At 43.0% G+C, this 14,581-nt stretch overlaps 1 protein-coding gene across 4 annotated transcripts in view; it reads right to left on the minus strand.

Annotated features, from left to right (window-relative positions):
* Positions 1 to 14,581, minus strand: part of ANO5 (anoctamin 5) — a 303,496-nt gene that overhangs the window by 141,904 nt on the left and 147,011 nt on the right. For all 4 annotated transcript variants that reach the window (XM_078684222.1, XM_078684221.1, XM_078684220.1 and 1 more), the window contains one exon: positions 5,489 to 5,602. In XM_078684222.1, the coding sequence (XP_078540348.1) occupies positions 5,489 to 5,602 (114 nt within the window). The remainder of the gene's footprint in view (positions 1 to 5,488; positions 5,603 to 14,581) is intronic.

Here is a 14,581-nt window from a genome sequence, read left to right on the forward strand (position 1 = left end):
GTGGCACAGTGCAAGTGCTCCCTATGTTAGATTAATGTAAAGTCCACATTTGTAAAGTAAAGTAAAGTCCACATTTGTAAAGCGCACAATCACCCGTAAGGGTCTCTAGGCGCTGGGGGCCGTCGGGAAGATTAAGCGAGCTATTGCCCAGAGTCACGTGGTGCTGGGCTAACCTGCCGCCGGAGCCGCGGATCGAACCGTGGTCCCCAGATTCCAGCGTCAGTCACCCTGGCCGCGGCGCCACACCTCTCCCACATGTACTGATTGGTTATTCCAGGATTGGGTTATTTGATTTACCTGTCGTCCCCTAATATAGTGCACCATGTGAGCCCAGGGCTTGTAAATCAAATGCTGCTGGTGGGCTTGCAGCACTGGTTGAGCCACCCACAGTAGCAGCTTGCCATTGCAAGGCCTGTGTGCAGTCTAGCACTGCCATGTCGACTAGGCCAAGTGCACCCACTTGCCAGTCCCTAAACCTTCCCTTTGCTTCATATTAGACACCCCTATGGTAGGCCCAAGGGCAGGGTGCATTGCAAGTATAAGATAGGACATGCTCGGATGTGTGTAGCGCATGTTTTAATAGTGAATTACAGCCATTTTAGTTTTTCACTATTGAAGTCTACCTGTTCTCATAGGCCAGAATGAGCAGCTAGATTATTACATGCTTATAATCCTAACTGACTCAGGGAACACGGTAGAAATTCGTACTTTGTATACCTGAACTCAGAATAATAAAATACATCTTTTAGTAAAGTTTATTTTAATATTCTGTGTTTGCAAATACCACTTTTAGAAAGTATGTATTTGCTTGCCTAACCATTTGAGCCTGCCTCTGCTGGGTTGTGTATTCCTTGTCTGGGTTTGTGAGTGACAGGGCTAGGGGAATCCAGGAGACAGGCTGGGGGAGATGGAGAGATCTGCATCTTGATGGGAGGGAGGAGTTGCACCTGGAACCTGAATAGGGCTGGGCCTTCCCTCTACAATGCTGGCTTCATCACCTGTGGCTTGTCTGATGTCTCTTCCCTGCACAGTGAAAGGACGAAGAGAGTCATGTAAACAAAGTGCTCAGCAACTGGTTTGGACCAGGCAGAGGCCTCTCTGCCTTAAGAGAACAAAGGATTTTGGGGTATAAATATTGGGACCCTGATCCCAAGAAATTAGATCACTTCTGGAACAAGATACCTTTCTGCCAAGGAGAAGAACCAAGGAAGCTGCAGGAGTTGTACTGCCCTTCTGCCAGTGTGCTGTTTACTGGGTTGGCCTGCAGTGGTTGCTTGATTGCCAAGGGAAAGGAGAAGGACTTTGTAAAGACTTTCATCTACAGAATATTCTCCAAGGGCTTGAACTGTGCTTGCCTCCTTCTGAAGTCTCAGGGCCAAAAGACTTCACCTCCAGCTCCCTCCTGAATTTCCTTGCTGGGAATTCTGACTCCAGTCACTTGCATGCCGCTGGGAGCTGGAAGCGCGACGCATCGAGAAGAAGCGTGTCGCCGCCGCAGCTGAAATCATCGCAACGCCGGAGAAGCGAGCCTTCACCGCATCTCCCTGGAAACATGTGTTCATCGAAGTTTCCTACGGTCGCATCGCCGGAGAAGCGTGACAACATCGAGAGAGTCTACAACAAAAACTCCCTGCCCCAATGGATGATACGCGGCGCCAGGGAGGGGTCCTTAAATAAACCCATTTGAAATGTCATCAGTGATGTCACTGACCATATCACGAGTGATGTAATATGTGATGTCATCAGCAGTGCATGGCGGGGGCGTGAATTCTAGTTGACTGAACTAACTATACCAGGGGAATTTCTATGGTTTTGTACGTGTGAAATGTCCAGCTAAATAGAACCCCCTGAAACCTTTGTTTTTTTCAGTAAATTTATAAGGTTTTTTAAATGCTAATTTCTAACTATAACGTGACACAGAGACACACAGAGACACACAGAGACACACAGAGACACACACACACACACACGCACTCACTCACCCCCCCACCTCTTCTCCACAGGCACCCACATCGCCTTCGACCACATCACCGACCACCACTGCCTCCATTTCACCTTCAACAAACGAACCACCGCACCCAACAGCTGCCTCCCCGCTGCTGGAGCAAAGTCACCGAAGATCAGCTGATAACCACCCTCGCCCAAAACCCGCCCCCCGACCCCACCAACCCAGACACCGCAGCCCGCAACCGCAGACAGTGGATCAACGACTGAGCCAACACCCTCGCCCCACTCAAGAAACCCACCAACAACCACGTCAGCAAGAGAGCCACCTGGTTCACCGATGAGCTGCAGACCTCCAAATGCGCCTGACGGTAACTGGAGAAGAAATGGCTCCATGAACACACTCCGGTCAACCACAAAACCCACAAGGACGCCACCCGCAGACATCAACACCTCTTCAGATTAGCCAAGAGATCCTCCTTCAAAGACCACCTGGATAACAACGCACACAACAGAAATATCTCTTCAGAATCGTAAAGGAACTCTCCAACGCCAACGACATACCGCCCTCACAAGAACTGTGCAACTCTCTAGCTATCTTCTTCAACCGCAAGATCGCTGACATCCATGACAGCTTCAACACCATGACCGCCCTGACCACACCTGACCCAGCCTCCCCTGTGAACACCACCAGCGCCACCCTGTGAACACCACCAGCGCCAACCGCCTGACCTCCTGGTCCAATGTCAACGAGACACGCAAGGTCATGAACTCCATCCACTCAGGATCTCAGTCAGACCCGTACCCACACCACGTATTCAACAAAGCAGACGCTGCCATCGCACCCCAACTACGGATGGTCATCAACATCTCCTTCGAAACAGCGACATGACCGGAAAGCTGGAAACACGACGAAATCAACGCCCTCCTCAAGAAGCCCAAGGCGGACCCCAAGGACCTCAAGAACTTCCGTCCCATCTCCCTGCTCCCGTTCCCGACGAAGGTCATCGAGAAAATAGTCAACACGCAACTGGCCTGCCACCTGGAAGACATCATCATCTTGGACCCGTCCCAGTGTAAGTTCAGACGAAACCATAGCACCGAGACAGCCCTCATCGCCGCCACAGACGACATCAGGCGCCAACTAGATAACGGCGAAACATAAGCCCTCATCCTCCTGGACCGGTCAGCCACCTTCAACACGGTCTGACATCGCACTCTAAAGAAACACCTCCTAGAAGCCGGAATCCAATTGAAGGCCCTTGACTGGACTGCGTCCTTCCTCTCCGGCAGAACCCAGAGCATCCGCCTCCCGCCCTTCCGATCCGAGGCCACCGACATCAACTGCGGGGTCTCCCAGGGCTCATCCCTCAGCCCGACGATGTTCAACGTCTACATGGCCCCCCTCGCACAAGTGGCCCGCCAACACGACCTCAACAACATCCCCTATGCCGACGGCACCCAGCTCATCCGCTCCCTCACCAAGGACCCGCACACCGCCAAAACCATTCTCCACGAGGGAATGAAGGCTGTCGCCGACCGGATGAGGAACAGCCGTCTGAAGCTGAACTCGGACAAGACGGAGGTACTCATCCTCGGACCCACCCCCTCAGCCTGGGACGACTCCTGGTGGCCGACCACACTGGGAACAGCACCGACACCCACCGACCATGCACGCGACCTCGGATTCATCCTCGACTCCTCCCTCTCCATGTCTAAACAGGTCAACGTCATCTCTGCCTCCTGCTACAAACCCTCCGCATGCTCTGCAGGATCTACAAGTGGATCCTGACCAAAACAAGAAGAATGGTGACACAGGCACTCATCAGCAGCAGACTGGACAACGGCAACACACTCTATGCAGGAATCCCAGCCAAACACCTACGACGTCTACAAAGCATTCAAAACGCCTCCGCCCGACTGATCGTCAACGTCCGCCGCCACTTCACCCCCCACCTGAGAGACCTACACTGGCTCCCCGTCAACAAGAGGATCACCTTCAAGCTCCTCACCCACGCACACAAAGCACTCCACAACGCCGGACCAGCCTACCTGAACAGCAGACTCAGCTTCTACACCCCGACCCGCCAGCTCAGCTCTGCCAGCCTCGCCCTCGCAGCTGTCCCCCACATCCAAGGAACAACCTCCGGCAGCAGATACTTCTCCTACCTCGCCGCCAAGACCTGGAAAACCCTCCCTACCCACCTACCGCAGACCCAAGACCTACTCGCCTTCAGAAGACTCCTCAAGACCCGGCTCTTCTAGCAGTAGCGTCACCCCCTCCCATCAGCGCCTTGAGATCCTCACGGGTAAGTAGAGCGCTTTACAAGTACTCTGCTTAATTGATTGTATACACACAGACATTATATATATATATATATATATATATATATATATATATATATATATATATATATACACACACATATACATATACATATACACACACACACACATGCACAGACATATACATACGCTAAATCGTAAAGTCTTATCTAAATAGTCAACTAATTCCCTATCTGTTCAACAACCATATCAACACCAAACAGAAATGGGAATGCAGTAGAAATATAATCTGTAAAGTAAATTCTTCATTAAGCCGACTACAGCTTGTACTGGAATTTTATGCATCATAAACTTTGTGTTCGGTCCAGTGCTTGATGAAGTACCTGATGAACTACAATTTCATTCAGAAAAATAACACGTTTTTATAACTTTGCCCAATTACACAACTAATTATATTAATGGGTTTTAAAAGTATAAATGTACCACAAGGGAGCAAGCAATTGTCATGTCGTGAAAAGCAAACAGGGTACGTCCACTTTGTGAAGACATCTGTTCGCCAACCATGCAAGACTGAATATAAATACTATGGGTTGTAGGAATGACTGACCAGCAAGAAGACAGGACCAGACTTATCCCAAGCATCTAATGTGATTTACCATTTATGCACTCCCCTTGTTGCTCGAATAATAGTCTATGCTTCTTACAAAGAGCAAGGTTTCTCTCAAAATAAATGGGAAAAAGAGGCAAGTTACATATAATAGTGAATGTAATCATTGCCTATGGCTATAATATTAGATACCAATAAAATACTTTGTTTTAACGGAAAAAAAGGTATTCTAAAAGTTTGAAAGATTTCCTGCTGCAGGATGGATTTAAGTTTGCCAGGCGTGAGAATTTAGACTTTGACAATACATTTTCAATTCACATTTTAAACACTGGTTCCTCATCGTCAGTTTGCGTGCATTGCATTACAAACAACAAAATTAACATTTGCAGAGACAACAGATCAGCCTAAGCAATTACATATTTTTTTTTGGTAAGCTATTAACAGTGTGCTAAAAATGGTAAAAACATTAAAACAAAATATAAACAAATTAATGACCCCGCAATCCTCAAGCCCTGGCACTGAAGTGTCCCCCTTTGAGGCTGCTTTGAAAATTTATTAGAGAAAACCCAAAATAAAAAAAGAAACCCGAATGCGATTAACACTACATAACTATAATTTCTTGCACTCAAAGAGATGGGACAATCAACTTACCGCTTTTTTTTCGGCATCTTTAACAGCATCATCAGTGTATGCCAGAACAAAATCTATTCGCCGTACCCCATCATTGAAGAAAACGGAATCCTTGCTTTGGCGGTGTTTGTCAATCTACAGAGAAAGCAATACTGCAGTCAGAACATACCAGGAGTACTTGACTTGGGCTTGAACTGTAAAAGTAACCTCTATTTCAGACTTTAACACTATCAATGCTACAGCAATTCATCCTCTATGCTGACCATTTTTAAATTCCATTGTTCATGACGAGCTCAGCTCGTCATGAGCACACAAGCAGTGTACTGCATGACGAGCTGAGATCGTCATGAGCATGGAAGGGGTTAATGAATCCCCAAACTAAAACATCCTGTAGGATAACAAATATAGGCTAAAGCGGTATGACAAGTGTTAGTCCTACTAAGTTTGTGGTATACAGTCCAGGACAAGATTGGACAGAAGCATATTGCCTTATTCTTATAACGACGGATATTACAATGTTGTAATCCACATCATAGTTCAATCAGAGAAACACCCAACAGGTGTTTCGTTCACTGGACTTTGTAAAGGCTGTGAAAACTGATGTAAATATTTAGCAATATAAATCAGATATCAAATAGACGTGTTGAAATTGAAGATTACAGCAGTTCAAAAGAAATATTACAGAACTAAAAATTTTGAAAGTGATTTATATTACCAAAGGGAAAGTGGCACAACCCCATACTCAGGGAGTGGATATACAGAAACAGCGTTTTAATCAGTAGAGACCCAAACACGAACACCTTCATGTATATAAAAAAAATGTATATACCCATAAATTCACACACATATAGATATCTATAGATATAGATATCTATATCTATATCAATATCTATATCTCTATCTATATATAAATATATTATTGTTAGCTCAGGTTAGTATACTGTACAAGTGAAATTTAGGCCTAACTATAACATTCCTGTAACTTTTGTTTTTTTTCTGTGCATTTTTAAGTTTAAAAAAAAAACGATTTCCCACTATTACGTCCCTATAACCTTTGGTTTTTCCATGAATAAATATTTATATTTATTTATATATATATATATATATATATATATATATATATATATATATATATATATATATATATATATATATATATATATATATTCACTGAAAAAACCATAGGTTATAGACCATATATAGTTAGGAATTAGCATTTACAAAACCTTGAAAATTCACTGAAAAAACCATAGGTTATAGACCATATATAGTTAGGAATTAGCATTTAGAAAACCTTATTTTACTCACACAAAACCATTGAAATTCCATATATAGTTAGTTGCACTAACTATATATCGCGCACCCGCAATCCACTGCTGATGATGTCACATATTACATCATTCATGACATGGTCAGTGACATCACTGATGACATCACTGATGACATCTCAAATGACATCACTGATGACATCACTGATAACAACATCCAGTGATTTTATGTTTCTGTAAAGTTTAAATATGTCTTACATATTGAAGAATGAGTGGATGTATAAGTGTCTGGACGAAGGATTTAGTAGGTGCATGACTGACTGTATGAGTGAGTGATTAAATGTGTCTCACTGAGTGCATGGGTTAGTGACTAAACTGTCTTAATTTGTGCATCATTATGTCTGTTGTTCTGTAAACTGTTGCATGTGTTGATCAATAGCTATATGAGTAACTATATGGGTTATTGATTGATTGTCCAAGTATTTGTATGGGAGACTGAGTGTGTGTGTGGCTGGCTGGGAGGTGTGTGACTCTGTGCAGATCAATGTGTACTTATATCAATGATTGTATAACAAGGTAAGTATGTGTTAGTATATGTTTGAAAATATAAGGTGCTCTATGTTTAACTATATAGACAAGAAAATGGAAGTGTGATTGATTCTTTACAGGACTGACTAGGTGTGTGAGTAACTCCATGGATGAGTGGCAGAGTGTGAGTGTCTGTATAGGTGTATGAGTGCATATGATAGTGTTGTAAAGATGAGTGATTGTATGTATGAATGATTGTATGGGTGAATGAGTGAATGTGTGTGTAGACGTAGGAATCAGTGAGTACATATGTAGTAACTAGTATTGGTGTGTCAATGGTTTCAAAAATTATACTCTGTATTTAACACTGGGTGAAACAGAGGTTATATTAAAATATGAGGAGATGCATTGTATTGTCACATGAATGATATCATCAGTGATGTGGTCATTGATGTCAAATGAGATGTCATCAGTGATGTCATCAGTGATGTCATTTGAGATGTCATCAGTGATGTCATCAGTGATGTCACTGACCATGTCATGAATGATGTAATATATGTGACATCATCAGCAGTGGATTGCGGGTGCGCGATATATAGTTAGTGCAACTAACTATATATGGAATTTCAATGGTTTTGTGTGAGTACAATAAGGTTTTCTAAATGCTAATTCCTAACTATATATGGTCTATAACCTATGGTTTTTTCAGTGAATTTTCAAGGTTTTGTAAATGCTAATTCCTAACTATATATGGTCTATAACCTATGGTTTTTTCAGTGAATTTCATTGGTTTTTTAACAGCTAATATCTGTAGCTGTAAAATGTATTCTTCTTTAAATCCAAAAATATATTTTATATGTTTATTAATAATTTTTTTTTAAAAATATTTTTTTTTCTTCGTTTCCGCTTCGCGAATCGGGTAGCTTCCCGTTAGCTGACCTTGATGCCGCGAAATAGACCGCGAGCCGGTAAACGTTTCTTTACCGCAACTGCCGCGTTAGAAAACAACATCGTGACGCCTCCCGTCCGCATGACGTTTCGCGTTGTCGCGTGATACGTCATATGACGTGCTACGTTAGCGAACTGGTACGCTTACCGAGTCGCAAAGCACAGGTTTCTGGAAGCAAACCGGGAGGCCCTGCAAAGCGCTTAACGTAAACACAGCAGGTCATGTGACTTGGTAATAACACTTTTCATTGGTTCATTTCACTTTTGGTTTCCTAATGATGTAAGACTAGGTCATATAATCTAAAATGAACACTTTTCATTGGTTGAGAACTATTGTTTTTCCCAAATGATGAAAATCCCTCCTTCTTTCCTCACTCTGACTTTCATCATTGTGAGAGAAAGACCCTTTGTTACCAGTGAGCAATGGCTTCTTTAGTAGCTTCAGCTGGTGCTTCCCCACCACCTCCACCACATCCAAGGAAGAGTGGACCACCTGCTCAAGTTATAATTCAGCAAGAAGAGGAAGAAGAGGAACAGGACGACGAGCACGAAGAGAGGCACTTTTTGCCTGAGGAGCCCAGGACGTCTCACCGGAAAGAAAACTTCATTTGGCAATTTTTTAAAATTCCCAAAGGTCAGAAAAAAATAAATGCAAGATACGTAACTTGCCTTATATGTCAAGATAGACTGTCCAGAGGGACCGACAAAAAATACAGTTTCGGAAACTACACAATGCATCGCCATATGACTAGGTGGCATCCTAACAACTACAGTGCTGCACAGTTTCGTAACGACCTAGATAATCTCCCTATTATGGCCAGAAGATCTGTTGTACCGGAAGTAACGGGACCAGAGGGCAGGGAGATGGTGCCAAATATTCAAACGAGATTTCATGAAGTAAAACACGTCTGCGTACATTGCAATGGATTCATTTGCTACGGAGAAAGAAGCATCACTCTGATCAACAGAGCTATTGACTATCATATGCAATTTGGAACGAAACGCCCCAAATAATAAATACTTTTTTTTTGTTTTGTTGCTCCTGTTGAGCCCTTTACAATGAATCGTTTTCATTGCCCCCTGCAAGAAAAACCCCCAAAAATATAAAACTGTTCAGAAAAATTCAAAAAATATAAAACAACAAAAACAATTTAAAAAAAGTTCTTTTCAGAACTACCTCCCCGTTATTAAAAAATTGGTACAATATTTGGAACTGTGCCAACCTCTATTTCTCGTAGTTCGCTTCCCAGTTCGCTCGCCGGTACGCGAACCGGAAGTGAACCAAAATTTTTTTTTAAAAAAAAGAACAGTAAGTATAAGGGAAGGAAACAGACACTTATGTTAAAAGAAAGACAGCTATAGGGGAGTAAACTAGAGATACTATTACCCGTAATCCACTGCTGATGATGTCACATATTACATCATTCATGACATGCTCAGTGACATCATCAGCAGAGGATTGCGGGTTTTTTGGCAACGTGCCTTATCCACGGTTTAATAACGCTGCCTTTTGCTTTATATAAGTTTTCAAATTGTATGAAATATATACCAATAGGTCGTTATGAACCTTTAGGTAGTGCTTTTCTTCATGAGGTCTGGTCGCTTCCATACACATACAGATGTTTCAAAGATGATCAAGAAGTTTATCTGAATGGAGAGGAATGCACTGAGACGCCAGATCATTCACTAATGTGTAGGCACATACAGTTACACGGTTCATGCAACAAACACAGACCAAATATGGCTTGCGTGTTGCAAGGCACGCCAGTTCCTGCTATCATCCCCACGTTCAAGTTGTTGGAAAATGGTAGTTATTTGATGCTCAATAATGAAGATTGTTCTGGGTTAATTAAAAGTATTCCTTTTATCGTAACAGTAAGTGAACGGGTTATTTGCTGCAGAAATGCTCTATTTCCTCCCACACATGAACATAGGGAGTTTTCAATCTGGCCACAAATACCAACCTTGGGAGCACATTTCAACGGCATGGCAAGAATAAGAGCTCTTTTGTCTCAGAGAGAGGTGGCCTTGAGTTCGGCCCGTGAAACTTTCGTGCTTCACATAGCGAACACCCGTACAGAGGTGCAGACCTTTTAAATACTGATTCGCCTTTGCATTTCAGCGACATGGTTCGGACTATCTTTAACGCGTCCTCCACAAAGGCCCTGGCGCACTTTTTTAAAGTTGTTACCAGTGGTCTCGTGACTTCATTTGAGAAAATCTTTGGAGTCATCCCTGCTTTCTTTCATTCTATTTTTTCCACTCTGCTTCGTGGATTCCCATTTTTACTTGCATTACCAGCGGACGCTCTTGTGCTTTTTTACATTTTTAAATATGGATGTCCCTCCTGTGCAAGCTCCCGCCCTGCAGCTGCTGACACTGTTCCGCAATCGCATGCTAGAATATTATGGCACAATGCCGTTGGCGATATTAAGCACGGCATATGGATTATCTTTTCGATTCTCCTACTTCACCTGTGTCCAGCCTGTATTTCACTGCCTGACCTGTGATTTCGATTGGGCCATTGATTTGTGTCTCTGCGGACCGGTTTCTCCTGACGTCGACTTTAATCAGCTGATGACTCCTATCATTACTCACGAGTTGGTTTGTCCTGGCGAAAGGATTATGGCTGTGGCATTGATGCATGGACTAATTGGTCCCTGGAATTTACTGGCGGCAACACAGTCTTTCTTGGAACAGAGCTTTCTTGAAAACCCACCGAGCTGTCCTCTGATGTTGATAGAGGATCCGGTGCTGGGAGAGCACTTATGTTCTTTTCCGCTTTTAAATTGGATGGCTGAACTCTTTTCGGATGAAGACGGTGACTTCCTATTGGAGGCTGTTGCAGCTTATTTTGCATACACAGTTATGTCATAGACCTTTTTCATGTTTGATATGCTGAGTACTAGCATTTCATTGACAATTCATTGACTTATTTGTCAAGTTTTTATTATTTAGCTTGCCTATTGGCTTAAGACTCGATAAAGTACTTGGCTGTTTTATTTTTCTTTAGCATTAAATTTTCCTAGTTTTTAATGTTTTACCTTGCAGACCATCCAAATATAAAGTTGCAATCTGCTCTCATGAGATGGCACTTCTATTATCTTATTCAGTTCGTTTCCGGATCATGGGGAGGTGTCATCTAGGTCCTGGATATCTTTACACCGTGTTAAGTTAGCATGGGCTCATTACCGGTTTAAACGCCATTTTTCCTTTTTTGCAACTTCTGCACACGACACTTAGTTGTTGCTTTAGCTTTCAACCTAGTAGTTCATCGTGGTTTACATGAGAATAATATGTTATTGCTCTACTATCTGCTTTGCTTGTTAAACTATATCTGTACAGCGAGTGCTGAAGTTTCAAGAACAACACGATACAGAATTGTTATGAGGTCTGATCTCCACGACTTCATACTCATAACATAAGTGCAGCTTCTGCCAATTCTGGGCATGAGGCGGGTTTTATATTGCTTTGCCGAACACACATACACAACACTTGATGCGGTTCACATGAAGAGAGAGCTGGTGTATGCTGATGTGATTCCTTCAAATCTAAGACACTAAAGTATGGGCACGCCCTAAACCAACACAACCAGACCTTAGCAAATAATATAATATGTGTATTAGGGAGGGTGAGATATAAGCAGCCGCGGGCCGTGGAGGGAGTTACGGTGGGGCAGGGAGGCGGGGAGGGGGAGGGGCAGGGTGGAGCCCTCTCCACCCTGCCCCTCCCCCTCCCCGCCTCCCTGCCCCACCGTAACTCCCTCCACGGCCCGTGGCTGCTTATAAGTGTTGCTAACTCTTATTAATTTACAGCATGTTAACATACTGTCACCATTCGCTTTTTATGTACTAGTAACTATGCTGGTAATTTTGCTACTGATATGTGTACTTGTATTATCTAAGATACTACGCCTGAGAAGACGGCATTAGTAAATAAACATTTCAAATACACATGTGTTCTTCTTAACTCCATGTTCTGGTTTCTAAGAAATATATAACGACCGACTGTTCATGAGTTCCACGTATCCTGAGGTACTATAAGTTCATATTCTGGATTGTCTAAACATTGAGAGTTTGTTATATCCAATGTGACACTGTACCTAGCTTGCTAAGGGGTTTTTGATTACTAAGGTGAGTTTTGGGACACCCTAATTCGCCGAGGTTCCAATCCTCTGTCCACAGTTCTGTGTGAGAACAGAAACCCTGCGACAGGGGCACCCCCGACCCTTGCTGGAGCTTCATCACACTTGCGATACAACTCCAGCAATGCGCCACCTTTACGGCACAGATACATCACGCATCTGTGCTGTTTTTGCCCCATGATGCGCCGCATTGTAAATGCAGCACACCATAGGTGACGGAACAGCGGCACAGATGACTAACACATCCCTGGTGATGCGCCAGTCATCATAAATCTATCCCTATGCTTCTTATCTTGTTAGAGATGAACCGCCATATGTATCATCAAAGTTTTTTGCATTTCCTAAATAGCAAACTTTAAGGAATAAATAGCGATTCTTTACCATTCCTAGTTTGCGATGTGCTATTTGCTAATTACAAATTACCCATTCATTTCCTTCATTTCCATAGGGCAGTTGGACTCACTTTTAGCTCGAACGGCTGAATGGATTTCCACGAAACTTGGCAAAATTGTAGGGACTGGTAGCCCGATGTGCCTTTGCTATGTCTCAAGATATATGCTCCAGTGGTTTTTACGAAAATTAACTTTGAAAAATATATATTGGGCTACATTGGCCTATATATATGTTGGAGCCCAAATGTAGCCCAATGTAGCCCAATGAAGCCCAATGTAGCCCAATGTAGCCCAAAGATGGCCGCCAGAGACAAAAAAAACAAATGTAGCCCAAATATCAGCCAGATGTAGCCCAACTATAGCCCAGTGACAGAATGACCAATCAGCTTCGCAAACCTCCGTTACGCGAAGCGGAGCGCTGTTACAGATATATATCTTTTTTTGAACGTTAATTTCTCAAAATCCACTGGAGCACATATATTGAGACCTAGCAAAGGCACATCGGGCTACCAGTCCCTAATATTTTACCAAGTTTCGTGCAAATCCATTCAGCCGTTCGATTATTATTATTTTATTTTTTTTGCCCCGCGGGGCCCTTTTAAAACCTCCACATCAAACCTAGGGGGTCAGCGAGGATCTACTATGCCCCCTTATGGTCATTTGCCCCTTCGCTTTGGCCTCCTCTTGTCTCTCGATCCTACCGAGAGACAAGATGGCGGCCGCTACGGACTGTTTGGAATGTTTACAGACGCCGGAGAACCAATCAGCTTCGCTTCACAAAGCTCCGTTGCGCGAAAAGTACGCGTACTGGAGCGCTGCCCGGTCCGCTGTTACAGATATATATCTTTTTTTAAACGTTAATTTCTCAAAATCCACTGTAGCACATATATTGAGACCTACAAAAGGCACATCGGGCTACCAGTCCCTACAATTATGCCAAGTTTCGTGCAAATCCATTCAGCCGTTCGGGCTAAAAGTGAGGCCAACCGCCCTATGGAAAACTCAATGTTAAAAACACGTTTTGGGACCCCCCTTTTTTCTCGACCCCCCCTGGACGAACCCCCCCCCAATTTTCAGGGGCTGCTCAGAAACAAAATGTGCCATTTTCCTGAAAATTTCAGCCAATTCCGTCCACAAACGCCAAAGTTATTTGACATAGAATTTTCAAAAATCCCATAGAGAAAAAATCCTAACTATATATACCTACTGGCGACCGCCAGTAGGTAATATATATATATATATATATATATATATATATATATATATATATATATATATATATGAATGTACGTACATGTGTGGTTATATATAGTATGTATGTGTATGTGAGTGTATATACATATACTCACATATATACACATCGACACAACGCGAACTTTACAATGTGGACATCTGCCAAAAAGGAGCGGGTGATAGTCCTTTTAAACCGGTAAGCACGTTTTTGCCTGTAATGCCAAAAGATGCGGTAGACATCTACCATGACTGTGTCATTGAAGATCTGAAAAAGTTAAACCGCACAGTGCAAACGCAAACCTATAAAAACAATGCTAAGATTAATCAATATAACATGTTAATGAAGAAACTAAGTCAGAATCACGAAGTGGTGATCAATAAGTCAGACAAAGGTGGTAATATTGTGTTGTGGAACAAGGAGGAATACATCACTGAGGCCATGAGACAATTAAATGACACCTCTTGTTATGAGCGATCAAATGGAATGGCATACAAAAGGGCAAAGGATGAGGTGAAAAAAATGCTGATGTCGTTCAAAAGAAACAATTTGATCTCACAAACTGAGTATGACTTTTTGAATATAGAGCACCCAGTGATACCT

Source organism: Lissotriton helveticus, chromosome 3_2 (genome assembly GCF_964261635.1).
Source record: "Lissotriton helveticus chromosome 3_2, aLisHel1.1, whole genome shotgun sequence".
Lineage (NCBI taxonomy): Eukaryota > Metazoa > Chordata > Amphibia > Caudata > Salamandridae > Lissotriton > Lissotriton helveticus.